General features: G+C 42.5%; 1 protein-coding gene and 1 long non-coding RNA gene across 5 annotated transcripts in view; one reads left to right on the forward strand and one right to left on the reverse strand.

Moving 5' to 3' along the window:
- LOC147025652 (adhesion G protein-coupled receptor B1-like) overlaps nucleotides 1-19,025 on the forward strand; it is a 182,989-nt gene that overhangs the window by 102,239 nt on the left and 61,725 nt on the right. For all 4 annotated transcript variants that reach the window (XM_085886856.1, XM_085886858.1, XM_085886857.1 and 1 more), the window contains 4 exons: nucleotides 2,544-2,613; nucleotides 6,985-7,081; nucleotides 8,512-8,552; nucleotides 8,749-8,875. In XM_085886856.1, coding sequence (XP_085742982.1) covers nucleotides 2,544-2,613; nucleotides 6,985-7,081; nucleotides 8,512-8,552; nucleotides 8,749-8,875 — 335 coding nt within the window. The remainder of the gene's footprint in view (nucleotides 1-2,543; nucleotides 2,614-6,984; nucleotides 7,082-8,511; nucleotides 8,553-8,748; nucleotides 8,876-19,025) is intronic.
- LOC147025653 (uncharacterized) lies at nucleotides 7,074-9,981 on the reverse strand. The gene is made up of 3 exons (XR_015059623.1): nucleotides 9,685-9,981; nucleotides 8,734-8,848; nucleotides 7,074-8,079 (listed from the first exon to the last, which is right to left on the reverse strand). It is a non-coding gene; the product is annotated as an uncharacterized LOC147025653 (long non-coding RNA).

Raw genomic sequence — 19,025 nt, forward strand, 5'->3', positions numbered from 1 at the left:
ATATTTCTGTTTTACGCATTACAACCGAAATTTTACATAATGGCTTTCAGGACTTGGTCAACATTATGTCTGCAAGACAAGTGCAGACGCACAGCACTCTCCAACAAGATCCTCACTTCCAGCATATTTAAACCTTTCCACCATTGACAAGGCTCAAGTCAGGAGTGTGATGGAATCCTCACTGCTCGCCTTGTTTAACCCATCCGAAACAACATACAGTGTGTTCAGGAAGTATTCACACCCCTCGTTTTTTTCACATTTTGTTGTGTTTCAGCCTGAATTTAAAATGGATTAAATTGAAAAATTTTGTCACCGATCTGCACAAAATATCCCACAATGACAAAGTTAGTGAACACACGTTTCACTAATTTTTACAAATCAATGAAAAAGTTAAAGCTGAAATGTCTTGCGTCAATAAGTATTCAACCTCCTGAGTCATTACTTTTATAGAAGTGCCTTTGGCAGTGATTACATCTTCCGAGTGTCCGTGGGTATGTGTGTATCAGTTTTTCACATCTGGATTTGGGGATTTTCTCCCATTCTTCCTTACAGATTTTCTCAAGATCTGTCAAGTTGGATGGGGAGTTTCGGTGAACAGCAATCTTCAAGTCCTTCCACAGATTCTCAATGGGATTCACGTCTTGGCTTTGGTTGGGCCGCTCGAGGACTTTCACATTGTTGTTCTGAAGCCATTCCAGTGTTGCTTTGGCTGGATGCTTGAGGTCATTGTCCTGTTGGAACATAAATCTTCACCGCAGTCTAAGGTCTTTTGCACTCTGAAGCAGGTTCTCCTCAAGGATTTGTCTGTGTTTGGCTTCATTCGTTGTTCCCTCTATCCTTACAAGTCTCCCAGTCTCTGCCGCTAAAAATCATCCTCCTAGTATGATGCTGCCACCACCATGCTTCACGGTTGGGATGATGTTAGATGGGTGATGAGCTGTGCTCAGTTTCTGCCAGACGTAGTGCTTTACATTCAGGCCAAAGAGTTCAATTTCCATCTCATCAGACTGCAGAATCTTTTGCCTCATGCTCTCAGAGTGTTTCACATGCCTTTTGACAAACTCCAGGCATGCTGTCATGTGACTTTTTCTCAGGAGTGGCTTCCGTCTGGTGACTCTCCCATAAAGCCGAGATTTGTGAAGTTCTGTAGACACTGTTCTACTTCCGGCAGGTTCTCCCATCTCAGCCAAGGAACTCTGTCGTTCTGTCAGAGTGGTCATTGGGTTCTCGGTCACCTCCCTGACCAACGTCCTTCTTGCCAATTTGCTCAGTTTGGTCGGACGCCAGCTCGAGGAAGAGTCTGGGTTGTTTCATATTATTTCAGTTTCCTAATGATGGAGCTCACTGTGTTCTTGGGAACTTTCAACACTCTAGAAATTGTTTTCTACCTTTCCACAAATCTATGCCTCCTCACAATTCTATCTCAGAGTTCTACGGACAGCTCCTTGAACTTCATGGTGGAGTTTCTGCTCTGACATGCACTGTGAACAGTGGAACCCTATGTAGAAAGGTGTGTTTCTTTCTAAATCATGTTCAATCAATTGAATTGGCCACAGGTGGACTCCAAAGAAGTTGTAGAGATGTCTCAAGGTTGATCAAAGTAAATTGGATGCAGCTGAGCTCAATTTGGAGTGTCATAGTAAAGGGAGTTGAATACTTATTGACGCAAGACATTTCAGCTTTTCATTGATTGATATAAATTTCATGGTTTCACTTTGGCATTATGGGGTATTTTGTGTAGATCGGTGACAAAAAATTTGAATTTAATCCATTTTATATTCAGGATGCAACAACAAAAATGTGAAACAGTCGAGGGGTGTGAACACTTTCTGAAGGCACTGTATGTTGGCTTGTTTAATTATCTCATCCTCAACCGAAATTTAACGTCCGCTCCCTCTCGCCATGGCTATCCATGACTGCAGCGTTCACTGCAGCAACTCAACTTCCTGCTCCAATATTTAATCCCCAGATCATATGACCTGTTGCATCAAAATTACAAGAGAAGCATCACGCTGGGACTACACTACCTCCAGTTACACTTCAAGTCACACACCATCCTGATTTGAATGTGTACCGCCGCTCCTTCATTATAGCTGGATCGAAATCATGAAATGCCCTGCCAGGCACAATCACAGGCAATGCTTCCCCACAGGGACTGCAGAGGTTTAGAGAGAGTTCCCACCAGCGCCTTCTCAGGACAACTGGGGATGTGTACTCAATGAGGCCTATAAGCAGCGCTGCATTCATCAAAATGAAATATGGAAAAACAATCAACAGTTTGTGGCTCCATATTCAAAAGGCATCATCCAATAAGTTTAGCCTTATGGGATGGCATGTTTATTGTTCCCACATGAACGTTTAGCTCATGATGCTGGAATCCCAGGTTCAAATCCCCTCTGCTGTGTCTTTGTCCATCATCTGTTCCCTGGTGTTTAGAAATGTTTGTGTCCTTCATGTGAACGATGTGCAAGCTCCTTGAGGACTGACATCAATGTCAGCAAACAAATGAATAAATGAATGTTACTCACTTGTCTCCCTGACAGATACCTCCACCGTGCCTGTGGTGTGGATTGCTCTGTTCAGAAACCTTCACGCTTTGCTTGCAGCACCGAGGTAATGTCTGAACAACAGCAAAGGACGATACACACCCAGAGACGCACGCACACCGATATGGCCACACGTTCATTTGAGAACTCAGGTGCATACGTTATCAAGACAGATCTGTGTACAATGATTGAGGGGATATGGAAAGCAAAATAAAGGAAGAACCAAATCTGTGTGCATCAAACAAGGTTAACGGATAAAGTGATACACAGTGACGTTGATTTGAGAGATGTTGGTTGAATGTACATATTGATTTTGAGTATTTTGATTCTTAATAATAACTCCCTGAACAGTATATATGGATATATCTAACGAGCAAATACCACCGGCGGCTTCGCTAATGGGGTTACTTAGGAGAGGGGGGAGAGTGAGGAGGGTGGAAGAGAGAGATCGGGAGAGGAGAGAGAGGAAAGAGAGGAAAGAGAGGAGAGAAAAAAAAAAGATGAAGAAGAAGTCTGATTTCGTGCAATTTAATTCCAGGCTCTAAGGCAACAAAAGGTGAAAATTTTATAAGGGGGTGTGGTCTTTTTTGTCTGATTCCCTGTAAATATATAACTCCTCTGGTTCCTTCTGACAATATGCTTCACAAACCTCTTCACCACTCCATGAAGCTCCACACAGCACAAAGGAACATAATTTTGTTGTTCTGGCAACGTCCATCATGATGTCATGCACGGTTGAAAGTTTGTGTCTTTTTTGCACTGCCCAGCGACATGATCTTTTGCATTGCTGTGTGACCTCAAATCATGCATGCTTGATCCTTCAAACGAACCATGAATGAACCTTCAGACACTCCATGAGATGCACTCTGTCCACATGTTACGTCTGAAGGAAAGGTACTTGTCCAACTGAGCATCTTCCTCCATACTCTGAGGATCTCAGACTGAACTGCCATGAAACACAAACACATTATATCGGTCGAGTGACAGCAGAGTACTCGAGGATTTTACCATGCCTCCTACACCGAATGATTACTCAACGACTTCCTTTGGCATCCTTTGTCTTATTTGCAACAACTGTGGCTAATGGTGTGCAAATGGATCCACTCCCTTGGGAATACAAAGGGAACGGATTTGAGTTTTGCTGATGCTTCTGCTTGGTGCCGCCGTACACATGGTCCATCAAGAGCAACAATCTTTTGTTCAATTTAAAAGGATGTATTTAATGGCGATGTGAAAATTTGTTTTATAATGTTGTCGTCGTCCAACAACCACTCCCATGCACTCACCGACATAATGATGTGCAACCACCATTTCACACATCGTCACGGTGGTATAGATTCTTTCCTAGAGACATCATTAACCCTTCGTTCATGCTTTGAGATACCCCGAGTCTTCATGTATATCGTACGAAGGGTATGTCAATATCTAATCAGAGTAGTTGATACATTACTTTGACATAGATCGACCGATACAAGAATGATACTCGGGTGGTGTCTGGTGGTCCAGCATACTGATTACAATATGTTCCCGTGTATGGTCCACTTTACTACCCTCTTGTACTCCCTCACCCAATGAGATATGTTGGTTCCTTTACAATTTGTGTAGCTTGTTTCTAATGTATGTTTAGGAGCTAATTATTTTCATGAAAACAAAAAAATATATAAAAGTACCGAAGTGTACCTTGTCACATGGTTAAAAAAAACATTACCAGAATAAACCTTATGTCTACTGGTCATGTGTCTGTTTAGAAGTAGAAGTGAGGAAGAAATGTGGACTCTGGGTTCATATTATAGGAGAGTGACTCAACTGGGTCCACATCTGGTAGAATGTCCCAAACGAGCTTGAACAGAGAATGTTGAACCAGTTGGACTCGTGTTCGAGATGATGTAACTGCAGCTGTCATTTCTTATTTTTATTTTGTTTTCAATATTTTAGTACAGGTGTCAAGGTTCATGGAAGAGCAGAACGACGGAGTTATGGAACAACTGATACAGAGTAAGGCGAATTAAAAGCAGTTCGATGACAACAAATGGATACACCACATCACAAGGAAAGGAGTTTAAGGACAAGCGTGAGACCAGGGTCTCGGTGGGTGTCGCGAAGCTCAGTAATGGAAATAAAAGAGATAATGAGGTATGGTAGATGGCAGACCTGAAATCTTATCAGGAAGAGCTCAAGATAATGTACTCAGGAAGACAATGCTCGAGGAGAGCAAATAGGGGTATAAAATAAAGTAGGTGAGCATTGAGTTTAAATTTGGGGAGAGTAACAGGGAAAAGACTTCTGGTAGAACATGTGCCACCTGGAGGGTTAGTGCTCGGTGAAAAGGTGAAGGTGCAGCAGGAACAAGATCAGAATCCAGCAGGTAAAAGACTCCAAGACCACCAACCCGCCTTTGGTGAGCAACAAGCAGACTATGAGAATCAGTTTCATCAATCAGTCTGTAGTGAGTGAATAGCAGACATTGGGACTAAGCTTCTTGCTGAGATATTCCAATGGCACAGAGAGCCTCAAAGGATTTGATCGCCTCCAGGAGAGCAAGATGTGAATCGGCTCCACCAGCTTAGGTTATGGCCTGTACTCCATGATACTTCAGGTGAAGGCCTTATAAGTCGTCACGAGTACTGAGCAGTTCAAAATAGACGAGCTCTTTGAAGAATACTGAGGCATTGGCTTGCTGTTGAAGCCAGTTTGGCAAAGTGGCTTTCCCAAGACCGATTGTATGTAACAGATTGCAATACCGAGAAACTCTAGGGACTGCACCTCTTCCAGGGGTTGCGAGAGAAGTAGAATGGAAAGGGAGCATGCGTGGGTTTATAAAGTCGATCATTGTGGAGGGACAGAGCAAGAGCATGGAATTTTTCTGCAATAAAAGACCTGTTTCAGGTATCTGACCAATGACTTTTTTTTCCAGATCACCGGAAGTTGCAGCAACCTGCCTCTCAAAGGTGTGGAGTAGTTTTGCACAGGGTGGAGTCATCTGCATAATGGTACAGGAGACATTCCAGGAAGGTAGAGGGGTCATTGATATAGATAAGAACCAGGTTGCTACTAAAATGCTGTCTTATGGGCCCCAAACCTCAAGAAGGAGATCTTGAGACAGAATCCTCACAAGAGAAACGTGGTGAGAAAAATCTGATAATTCAAAATGGATTGGAGGGGGGAGCACATGCCTACCACGAGCAGACACCTTGGAAAATCAGTCTGCATGCCAGGCAGGTTTGTAGATTTGGGAGATGTCCAGAGATGGGCCTGAGCTCTCATTTGACATTTAGTTTATCCATCCATTGTTGGGTTAAAAGAAGCAACAACACAGGTTGATGACCTCTATTGTCTTCTACCACCTCCTTTCTGATCTGATATCTTCTACCCTTTCTGTGATCTACCCACCTCCTGTCCTCCATGTGCTCTTGGATGCATGTGCTCTACCAGTTACCCACTTCTGAGGTATCTCCAAAATTCCAGGTTCAGAGTCAGCTCAACTCGTTTGTTCCTTCTCTCATCCCCCCATCTCCCTCCACCCACTTTTCTGAAGATTTGTTCCATTGCTCTGCCATCACCACTTTTCCTTTCCTTTTATATCAGCCCCGTGCTCGATTGTGTATCCAACTTACTCAACCCCTGTGTCCCCCTTCCCCTACCCCCTCTGTCTCACTCTTCCCTATACCGATTCTTCCTCTCAAGTATCCCTTTGTTGTGGCCATCCACCCTGCTGTTGGTGTGCTTCCCCACTTTCCTCTGTGTTCTTGCTCTTCTGTTCTATACTTGAGCTCCTCCATGAGCCTTGCTTGACGTTCTCCACAAAAAAAGATGAGAGGATTGGCCTGAAGCACAGTTCTTGAGCATTGCAGTGCCAATGCCATCATGGGCAGTTGCGGAAGTGGTGTCAAGATTGATAAAGACCTTCTCACCCCCAGTGGGAGAGAACTGGAGAAGTCCACACATTGGAGAGTGCAGTTTGGGAAAGGGGAAAGGATCGGTAGGAGAAGGGAGGGCTTGGGGACATGGCCTTTCCTGGACGAGTAATGTCTAACATGATTCTCTCTTTTAGTAGTGAGGATACAGGAAGGGAATATTCCCATATGGAATGGGAACTTAGGTTTGCAGTTGGAGTTAAAAATTTTTTTTTCCAAAAGCACACTTGTTTTATCACTTTTCCTTCATTAAAAGTTCCATTTATTGTGACAGCGAGACAACTTGGTGCAATCATTTGTACAGGGGCTTGACCCACCTAAGCAAGATGGCACATTGTGGGTAATAGAACTACTGGGATTTTCACGGACTCTGTGCACAGATTTTCATTGTGAATGTTGTGTTATGTTACATTATGTGATCCAGTAACAATAGTGCTGAACTCGCTGTTTGAAGTATCAAACCGTAACTTTGCTGTGAGTGGGTAAGTTTTCTCCATGACCATTTTTTTTCTCCATGCTTTCAGGAATGACAGTACGTGGCAATCCCAAGTGATGCTAATCGGAGCTAATCCAAGTCCACAGCAACCACTCATCAAAATAGAGCTTTCACACATTGGCAATGTAAGTCCTGTGTTTGTTCCATGTACTTCTGTGGAGCAATACTCACGATTTCATGTGTATATATGTATATGTACAAGGTGTGGCAAAAAGATGGGACAAATTTCAGGGTGAAATAATAACATGATAATGGCAACTAATTGTTTTTTTTTTCTTTTCATGTTGTATCAGACGAACTGGAGATTAAAAAAAAAAATCAATTGATCATCAGCGATGACACATTAGACACGTGAATAACTAGCATTTATGGTTGAGCAGTATTTCTTCCGTAGATGTTCCACCATTTCCGCACAAAGATAATTCAGAACACATTTCCAAGTTTGTGATGCAACATCAAGAAAAGTATTAAACAGAAGTGTGAAACAACAAGGCAGGGCTACATGCCACACCGCAAGGCTATGCATGGAACTGTTGCGACAACATTTTCCTGGAAAGCTGATCTCCAGATTTGGAGACATGAATTGGCTCCCAGATCTCTTGATCTCAGCCATCCTGATTACTTCCTTTGGGGATTTAAAGAGGGTATGCAAAGAAGGTGGAGGCTTCCCATCTTGCATTCATCCCAGTGGTATGCATGAGGAGTGACCCCTCAATGTATCGCACTCTGGAAGCTGTCAGCCTGGCTTGGCCTACTGCTACTAGACTCCTTGTCTGGTCCATGCCGAACCTTTTACTGCAATTTTTGTCCCGTGTCTCTTTCTCAATTCCTCGTGACTTGTAGAACTGCTAGGCCAAGCTGTTGCCTCAGATACGGAGAACAGAACCCTTCGTTGTGCCCCCCCCTCATCCCCCAGCATATTTCCCACCTGTGAGGCCTTGCTTGTTTGAGGGGATTTTCCAAACTCCACTTCCTGTCCCCTCCCTAACTCTGTTCACATCACACATTGGCTGCACGTTGGTTGTGCAAATCCACTCTAATACCCATGTCAAATCTCCCACCATGAAAGAAGGGTTGAGTGGCTGAATGGTGCTGGAGTCTGTCAGCAATGGAGACGGGGGTTCTGTAAGAACCAGACATGGGTTTGAAGATCAATTAGTGGAACTTGGCAGAGGCCACAAACCTAGAGGTTTTATCAACAATCCAATAGCAATGTGACAATTCTCTTGAGAATTCCAGAAATTTTGAACCATTCCTTTAAACTACCGCTTTAAGCAGATTTGAACTAACAACCCCTGAGATTCCAGACCAGCATCTACACAACTTGGGTATTGTATCTAGCAGCATAATTATTGAAAGCATAGTTCTTCGTCAAGGCCAAGCCTTCACTGGAACCTGTTTGAAATCGTACTTGGGCCTCGTAGCCTTGGCAAGGAGGCTCAGCTGTTGATTTTTAAAATATTCTCACAATAATGGCCTTGTGGTTTAATGCTGCCAGTTTATCATGTTTTAATAAATTTTACCATGGATCACGTTACGTCCTCTGTCCTCACAGGGAACAGATGCCCACTGTACAATGCCTGATGCCCCTACAATGTGAGTCTAACCATTTCACCTACCACATATTTTACACACTGATGTTTTTCTCAACGAAGTGATACACCAGCCCTTGTTATGTACCATTGAGGGGCTTACCATTGACCTTGCTTTGATGCTTTTCTGTATTTCCTTTCTCATCCCAACCTCCCATCCCCTTCCCCAATTTGTTCCAACAAACCTCTTCCTTTTCTAGGAATTCTTCACATGCTTTTGGTGAAGATGGTGGCTGTACATTCATCTACAGGGATCGCCATGTTGTTCACTGTCGCTGCACCAGGCTCGGCAGCTTTGCTCTTGTGGCCAGGAGTGACAATATGAGGGTAAGGGAGGAGAGAGACTCTTGAATGATCGTGTTTAAAGGTGCCAAGCAGAGATCTTTAATTTGCTTTACAAGACTAATACTTCACCAAAATGTCTCATGGCTCACACCTGCAATGGGCATTTTATGATAAGCAATAAAAGTAAACATACCCTTGATGATAAATGTTCAAAATTACAGACGACGATGATGATAATAATGATAATAATTGTGTTCACTTTTTTGACATTCCCATCTGAGCATTTAGCTCATCTTGCTGTGGCCCCAAGTTCAAATCCTACATATCATGTTGATTTCTTCATTACCGACCAATGTCCTTACAATTAATGAAAATGTACAATGATGGTTTGAAGTGTCTTCACTGCATGTACTATATATATATATATATATATATATATATATATATATATATATATATATACTTATTTATATATATATATTTATGTATATATATATATATATATATATATACACATATATATACATACATACATATACTTTAAATAAAAATCTATAAATATGTATTTATAAAAAATATATATATCTACATATAAATATGTTATAAGACTCCTCCCACAGAGACCATTGAGAGGTGATGAATATATATTTATATATACAAAAAAATATATTTATTCTATAAATACAAATGTATATGTCGATTTATGTATATATGTATATATGTATATATATATATATATATATATATATATATATATATATATATATATATATATATATTTATATGTACACAAGCAAAATACCTGTCTTCGACGGGTAATTCATAAATGAAAGCATATGTCGGTTACTCACAGTTTCTGTGGAGTCAATTTTGTTACGAACGGGTCTCTTCGGTCGTCCACTGCAGCACATTTTTAAAAACAACGTTCCTCATTTTCTTGTCTGGGGCATGGACGTGCAGCTTTGATCTTGATCCAACTCTTGATGCCTCAACATACAACATTCCGTGTGAGAAAACAGGCGAACGCAGATCGAGTCCGATTATGCTGAACGTCTGTCCCTGTGCTTTGTTTATTGTCATGGCAAAGCAAGGTCGGAAGGGAAATTGTAATCTACTGAACTGGAATGGCAGGTCACTGTCGGATGGTATAAGTGGTATCCTTGGAATTAATGCATGTTTTCCTGCTGCCGGTCCATTAATCAGGATTACTTCAATCACATTTGGCCTCATTCGGTGGACTGTACAGCGGGTGCCATTCATGATATTTGGTGGATCCAATTAACGTAGAACAATAGAACAATAACCCACTTTCAGCTTAAGTTTGTGTGGTGGTATCCCTGATATATCAATGGAATTCAGAAATTCAACGGGAAAGTGCATCGCTTCCTCCGGAGTGAGTGTAGTGTTGATTGCATGATATATCTTGACTTCTCCTGGGAAGCGGTCAATGACGGTAGAGTTGACAGCATCCACTGTTTCATTGAAAGGTGCGAGTATCGCTCGTTCTAACAACCAGTTGTTGTCGTTTGGAGCACGTCCTGTTAATCGGACTTCGATTTCCTCGATTGATTTGGATGGAGTTTCGTGCTGGTGGATCCCTTCTGGTAAAGTGATGGTGTCCGGTTTATTTTCAACAGGGTAGTTACCGTCTCCAATGTTCGTGAGGAGGTCGGCATAATTTTCAGCGGTGGGGTCGTTTGTAAGCTGTGCTCGTATGTTGTCGTGCAGTCGGTACGTTGTTACGTTGCACAATAACGGCGATCGCTTCAGCGTCGCGTCGACTATGTTTGCACGTGTTCCTTGCTTCACAACGGGTAGTATTTGGCGGAGGTCTCCACAGAACATTACCAGGATGCCACCAAATGGTTTTTAATTTCAACAAATATCCTGTAGGGTCCTATTGATCGCTTCACACATGGCCCTGTGTGTCATTGGAGCCTCGTTCACAATAATTGCTTTGGCCTCGTTCATCACTCTAGCGATTGCTGTCCCTTTTTTCATTGAGCAGGATGGTGTATGTTGTTTGTGAGCATTCAGGGGTACTTTGAAGGCGGAATGTAGAGTACGTCCCCCTGTTAGTAAAGTTGCGGCTATGCCACTCGATACTGTAGCAATAGCGATATGGCCATTCGATCTGATCTTTGCGAGAATTAAATTCAAGAGGAACGTTTTACCTGTCCCTCCAGGAGCATCAACAAAGGTGAGACTGCAGCGCTGTGTGTTTACTTTGTTGAGAAATAGTGCAGATATTTCTCTCTGATTTGCCGGCAGCTGATGCTCGTGGTTGTTGATGTACTGGTTTTGTTCACATACGTCGAAATTCGCGTACGGCTCCTGTGCGTGGTTTGCGGCCGTTGTACGGTCAATGACAGGAAGGTTGTCATTATCCAGAGTTTGACCTCCTTGTGTGAGGATGTGGTCTTCTATTTCCATCAAGCAAAGATTGTACATTGCCCCTGCGTGATTGTCGTCAACATGAACGTTGTGGTGATGGAAAAAAATCCTCTGCTAACGCTGTTTTATGATCATTCCAGAGTATGAGTGGTTTACTTGGTTCACAAAAAATCAACATGACAATGAATAATTTCTGAAGACTTTGCGGGCTCTGTCCAATAGTTGCCTCTCGCAAGGCATTATGTAGATGGTTGTCATCCTCTGCAAGTCCCTTCGCCAAACATGCCTCTCGAAAAGTTGGTAGGATTACACCTTCATGACTCCTGAGATCTTCAAACGATGTCGGACCATGTTCCTGGTGAAGCAGCATGCGTAAAAAATAGCACTCTGATTGTTCTGGATTGACCGTGTAAACTCGACCGATAGCAGGACTTCTGAATACACCAGGGAATTGTGGTTCTGGAGTTCCCCTCTTGCGTCGATTCCACTTTTTGTTGCAAGAATCCCACGTGTGATACTCTGGAACTTCGTGATAAGTGAGTGTTTTCGCGAACTCATCCGTACGGCAAATGGTGAATTCTGTCAGAGTTGTCTTTGGTGGTCCCGCTCTGACGCAGGCATCAGCATTGCTATTGTCAAGGTACACCCACTGGCCATTCTCCAGGTGGATAGCCAGCTGAATCACTGGTGGATAGTGTTCATGCATCAGGAAGCCCAAGATTCGGTGAGCAGCTTCCATGGCAACCACGAACCTGGCTTCTTGATATTGTTGTATTTCATCATTATTTTGTCCACCTTCAATAGTGAAGATCGCTTGGTCACTTCCCTTGTTTACATACTTCAGCACATATTTCACAGTTTTGACTGAAGTACAAATTTCAACGTTTGTGTGGCACTTCATTTGTTTTAAATGCCAAGGGTTGTGAGGTACAACCCACCGATTGTCTGTAATGTGCTCGATACGCTGTCCATTTACAATCTTTGTGATTGCGATTACATTCCCTCCATCCTCTGGGGTGCGCCTGCGGTACTTGGGATAGCTATCTTGCCCTTGTTCCGTCACTTCCATAAAATCCTTCGGGAACATTTTTGAGCAGGATCTGTCCTTCATACATGGACTGTTTCTGTTGAAAGGGCCGCATGGTCCATTGATCATGTTGCATTTCACCAGTTTGCGGAGTTGAAGTTCCGAATCCGGACATGGTATTTCCACAGATATGACTTGATCAATATCGTCGGGTCTGATTTTGCTTCCTGGGGACAGCCAGAGTAGTATGTGCACATGAGTTTTCTGGAATTCACCTCTTTGAATATTCACCTCTTCTGGAATGCACCTCTTTTCTGGAATGCGATAGAATACAGCCATGCCAGCAAGTCACCAAAAGCTCCATTCTTCAACAGATCCATCAATTTCAAATGAAAAACGCGACAGACGATATCTGGCCGGTCTGATGCTGTTTGTTTCGGCAGAAGATTTTCTGTAATTTCTGACTATTTCGGATTGGTAGTAGAGGTTATGAACAGATCTGGTCTGCCATACTTCCGCACGTATGCGTTGGCATCTTGGGTGCGCTCGTGCATATAGCGCGGACTGCCCGTGAATGTAGATGGTAACACGATCCTTTGCCCCACGTTCCGCGGATCGTAGTCGTTATTATTAAATATAGCGTCTCTGAAGTTTTGGTAGGTATCCGCTCTTAGAGCTTTCTGTTCCCGTCTAAGAAAATGTAATCGTTCTGTTTCTATCTTTCAGTACATGCCAACTAAAAATTGCTGGAACAGTTTGTGGCACAGTAACAAATGATTAGTCTGTCGACACATGATATGGTATGCGTAAAACTGCATTTGCGTTATTTTGCGTGCAGCGGCTGACTGCAAATATACGCTCCATCTGTCTGTGCCAGAAGGAAACAGGATTGGGTACTGCAGAGTGTCATACGCACCGTGTAATTCTGATATATGCTGTAATGCTCCATCACGCTAGTGTAACACAATATCTCTGGTCGCAGTTGGTTCGTTCGGCATTAGTATGCCTACTTCATCACCGGATGGTGCGTTGTAATGGCGAGGATGTTGTGTGGCCGGCTGCTTGTTTTCGTGGATGACAACTCTAAGATCTTCTCTTCTGTCTTGGTTCATGCTTTCAACAGCCGTTTTCAGGTTTCTGACGTATTTGTTGTTCTCATGCAATAACTCTGTGAGCTTTGTTACGATGTGTGGTTCCATACCAGTACCGATGGCCAAACGTGCTTCATGTTCGGCTCGTCTGTCAATGAAATAAATTTGCAGAAACTGTCGAGGCGTATTGTCTTGCGGATGGAGACTTCCAATTTTGGGACACACTTGACCTTGGACAGTAAAATTGGGATCCCATCCATGAATCTGTCGTCTAGTGCAGCCAAAGCTCGTCATTTGAAATGCGCAATTATAAAGACGTACATTCTGAAGGAAATGGTCGGAATCATTATTTGTTCCATTGAGCAGTGACAGCAGATATTGAGGTGGCGTTGGGAATAAATCCAATTGGATTTTTCCACTTTCACAGCAAAATCCTGGTGGCTCGCCAGCGAATTTTTTTGCCTCACAGTAGTTACATGCTATTTCCATTTCTCCAATATCTGTTTCAAGGAAGAACACATTTTCATCATCTGTGTAGGCTCGTGGGACCGCTGGCAACTGCAGCTGTTGTCTTGTGTTCCGTCGTGGGACCGCTGGCAACTGCAGCTGTCATCTTGCGTTCCTTTGTGCATGGACTTCTGGTAATCGCTGGGAAATTCTTCTTCGTTTTGGTGTTCTCGGCATGTTACCACCTGGAAACATATAAAAGTGATTAGTCATGTGCGTTTCAATCAACGGATTTTAGTTCTTGGAATATATAGCCCCCCAGATTATTTTGGGTGCATGTCCTTTTCATGCACGTGTATGGCCTGAATGATGGAGATTTCCCAGTGCTGCAGTGGAATTTCCAAGTAATGCAGTGGAATTTCCAAGTACATACTGCAGTGGGAATTCCAAGTACTGCAACAGGAGTACCAAGTGTTGCAGTTGAATATTCAAGTGCTGCAGTGGGATTGCAAAGTACTGCTGTGGGTCTTCCAAGTACTGAAGTGGGGTTTCCAAGTCCATAAAAGTGACTTACCGGAATGTAGTAAGATCTTGCAAGCTCACAAACTGATTTTCAGGTCCAATCTCACTTGATGGTCAGCTAAAAAGGAGAGTGAATAACTTTACTTTTATTTTACTTTATTTGGAGCAGGAAGACTCCACCAAACAGGGTGGGTAGCTATAAAATTTTTGCTCAGTAGTGAACGATGACTGAGTTGTAAGTCGGTGGATAAAGAAAAAAAAATCTTCGCTTGACAATTTGAGGATGGTAGTATAATTTGAGTCAATTAGATAATTTGAAGTTGATTGCAGGCCGAGAGTGATTGGATCATAAAAGTATGCTGGGAAGCAAATCACCTGCATCTTTCATTCTACTTTTCAAATGCAAACCTGCAAAACTACCGAATACAACACTGTGCCTTTTTGCACTGTTGACTGTTCAAATCAAGAGCAAACCTTACCTGCATATTTTTTGCACTGTTCAAATGTTATGCAAATCTGCATCTTTGTTTCACTGTTTAAATGTTTTGCACTGTTGAACAGTAGCTTGCTGGCTTTAAGGATAAGGCTTAAAGGAAGGCAAGCTCGATAGCAATCTTTTTTTTATTTTTTGCTTTTTAGTTTTGGCTTTTTTCTTCTGTTGTCTTCAAATAAAGGTGCGTTGGGGATGGTTATGAAGTGCAAGTCAGGAAAGGATAAAAAAAAATTACTCACCTGAACGAATGCGAAGAAACCTCATTGCTCATTCCATCGACAAAATAAACATTTTTCCGTCGATAATCACAATTTTCAATGAACGTGGTTGGCGGTTTTACTTTCTTATTCAATGAAAGTGGTAATGGTTTTACTTCCTTCTTTAGAGCATTGGGTGTGTCCTGCCCATTTTCACCCACAAAATTCACAATAGATAATAGTTAGTTCATAACGAAGAGTACATCCAGCCCCCTTCCCGATAGTACCTGAAATACCTACCAATTTTCAGGAGGACACGATTTGATTTGATGCCGAAAAACGGGAACAAAATTCGGCATTTCTCTCTTATTGTATAGACGTGTATGTATATATATATATATATATATATATATATATATATATATATATATATATATATATATATATATATATATATATATAATAGCCTGGTGTTGGCACAGTGGTGAGGGCAGCGGCTTGGGATCCAAAAGGTCCTGAGTTCAAGCCCCGTTGGGCCACTGAATTAATACAGCAGGGGGTTGACTCAGCCTGTCATCCTTCTGAGGTCGGCGAAATGAGTACCAGTATACTGGGCCGGTGTATACCCCGGTTAAAATAGTTGTACCATATCCCTGTGTCGTAAGAGGCGACCAGGGTTGCGTCAGGAAGGGCATCCGGCGTAAAACATGTGCCAAATCACTATGCGGATCATACGGATGATCCGCTGTGGCGACCCCTAACGGGAGCAGCCGAAAGAAGAAGAAGATATATGTATATGTATATATATATATATATATATATATATATATATATATATATATATATATATATATATATATATGTATATCTACACATCAGGAGAGATCGACTGACTGCTGGAAAGACAGCTGGCTACCGGAAAGACGGTGACAACCGGAGAGATGGTGACAGCTGGAGAGACGGCATGGGGGCAAGAGGGTTCGCAGCCCTCTTCACCAGTGCCCTTTTTGGGCACACCCTGCATCTTGCCTCCAGATGTCAAAGAGAAAGATACCCTCAGGACTCACCGAGAGGGGGGGAGGGTGATGAGCCCACCAGAATGACTTTACGGAATGATGCAGACCGGAAAAGGCAACGAGATAGAATAGCAGATGATTTGTCTCAGAACAGGACTTGCAGTTGTGGAAAGACATGTAAGAATGCAACAGGTTTAAATATTCACCAAACCAAAATGGGGTGCCAACAAGATGAGCAGCGCAGTCTACAATGTGAGGTAGAATGTAAGGCATATTCAGGAAGTGCAGAGCTGGGAGAAATACCACAGTGCTCTGAACACCTGTGCTCAGTCACATCCAGCACCAGGTATGAAGATCACCAAAGAACGCATTAGATGGCCAAGAATGAATGATGGAGTGTGGAGGCAATTGGATGAAGATCTGTTCAAGATTAACCTTAAAGGTGAGGTGGGTGCAAAGCTGGAATCTCTCTGCACACTTGTACACACAATGAGTGTTGATCGTTTCGATGAAGAGAAGAAGAAACAAGCAAATCAGCGGCAAGTCAAGAAGGGTGAGCTGAGAACCCAGCAGACACACCTTAAGCAAAGGTTTTAGATGGCAAGTGAACAAGAGAAACCTTGCCTGTTACGATTAATGGAGGATATTCAGGTGTTGGGAAGGAAGGAGAGGATTCGACAGAAAAGAAGGGAACAGAGGAAGAAGAGAGAAGCATTCTTGAGGAATCCCTATGGATTTGTTAGGGATCTGTTTCAAAGTTGTTGCTCAGGGACCATGATGGCACCGCAAGCAGAGCTGGAGGAACATTTGAGGAAGACTTGTGTCTTATAGCAACACACTCAGATCAGTGGACCTACCAGACCTTGGGGGCTTTGACCGCCCACCAGAGCCAGGAGTTACTTTTGACCTCTTGGACTTTCGTTGGCAAGAAATCCAAGAGGTCGTGCGGAAAGCTAGAAGTAAGAGTGCCCCTGGTCTGAATGGGATTTCGTACAAGGTGTACAAGAAGTGTCCAAGGCTGTTACGAGTATTGTGGTCGCTGCTTAGAGTTGTTTGGAGGAAAAAACTGATACCGGAATGTTGGTGTTTGGCAAATGGGATTTATATCCCCAAAGAAGAGGACTCGAAGGAGATATATCTTTATCGAATGTGGAAGGTAAGATCTTTTTTGGTGTATTAGCAAGAAGACTAGTCAACTTTGTGGTAAATAATGAATACATTGGTACATCTGTACAAAAAGCAGGTGTGCCAAGCTTTCCGGGGTGTCTCGAGCATGTGGCGATGATCTGGGACACTATCCGATATGCAAGGCAAGAGAAAAAGGATCTTTATGTTATATGGCTGGACCTGGCAAATGCATATGGCTCAGTGCAACATCACCTGATTGCCAAAGCATTGGATTTTTTTCTGGGTCCCCAACAAGGTAAGGGAGGTGATTGTTCAATATTACAATGGCTTTCTTATATGTTTTTCTTTTCCGAAGTACACAACCAAGTGGCAAGAACTTGAAGTTCTTGTGTGTGCCAATGTGGTGTGTGATTTTCACCGTTGTTGTTTGTTATGGCTATGGAAGTAATTATTCGTGGGACAAAAGGAGTATCAACTGGTGTAGTTCGAGGTGGGGGAAAAAACCACACCCACCAATAAGGGCCTTTATGGACGACATCACCATTCTGTCTCCTGAGTTGGAAGCAGCTAAAATGTTGTTGAAGCAATTAGAGGAGCTCATTAAATGGAGCCGGATGGAATTTAAGCCAAAGAAGAGCAGGAGCTGTTGAATCACGCCACCAATATGAACTGAGCTGTTGAACGTGGCGCAAAACATCCAAAGAAACTACCGTAACCGAGTATTGTAATCCGTCCTGTCCCCTATACCCATCATAGACTGTTAGTTTATATAAATGAATATATATATATATATATATATATATATATATATATATATATATATATATATATATATATATATATATATATATATATATATTGGGTCCCCGAAATAGGTGACCCTTATTGTTAGTAATTCTGTCTGTTTGTTTGGATGTTTATTCGTTTGTCATCAGCATAATTGGTTGTAAACGTAGGCGGATTTTGACCAAACTCGGGTGGTAGGTACATCTTATGACCTAGTACTTTGTAAATTGTGATGGTTGCTAGGGACGCTTTGGTTCCCTAGCAACAACCGAAAAACCTTCAAAATTGGTACCGTTCACGCGACATCAATTCCGAAAGCCATTATCCCATATAGGGTTATGAAATTTGGCACGAATGATCTACAGGTGATGCTCTATCAAATATATTCCGGTTTTTGTGATATATGGAATACTTTACCCGCAGCGCCCCCTACAATTATGGTATGCGTGAAAATTGAAGGCCCCTTGCGACCAGGTGAGTGCATCGATACGAATGAAACTTTGCAGGTTCATGGTACTCAATGAGTACTATAACTTTGGCTCAGGACATATTGACCGATTTCGCTTAGGTCAGGGGTCAAAGGTCAATTAGTGCAAAAATCGATGATATGCGAGAGCTGGAGGTGCCTTTTTGCCAAATGCTACTCCTACGAGGGTTATGGTCGGATCGTCATGAAAATTCACACTAATCATCTGGAATACATTGTGCACAAACGATCAAGCCGGATTTTCGATTTAGATCTTTGTTCACCCACAGCACCCCCTCGAACTTTGGGGATTTCCGATTTCAAACCGCATTTTTGGTACTTTTCATTGAAATGGATACTGAGTCGTTATCAGTAGATGAAACTGGATGAGATTTGATATGCATAATCTTAAGGTGATTCCCTATCCGATATATGATATCCATTTTGCTCTATATCTTATAGTTTCCATGCTCGGCCACCCATCGCCGCCTACCGGCTTGTATGTATGTATGTTCCCGAAATACAGCCAAAACGGTACACAATAGTGCAAAAATTGTAGGGCCTCTTTACTCACCATTCTCCTGCAGTGTGCAATCAGTATCAAGTTTCGTTCAAATCGGGCAAC

The sequence above is a fragment of the Eptatretus burgeri genome, chromosome 6, assembly GCF_056783735.1.
Source record: "Eptatretus burgeri isolate ZD-2024b chromosome 6, Ebu_testis_v1, whole genome shotgun sequence".
NCBI lineage: Eukaryota > Metazoa > Chordata > Myxini > Myxiniformes > Myxinidae > Eptatretus > Eptatretus burgeri.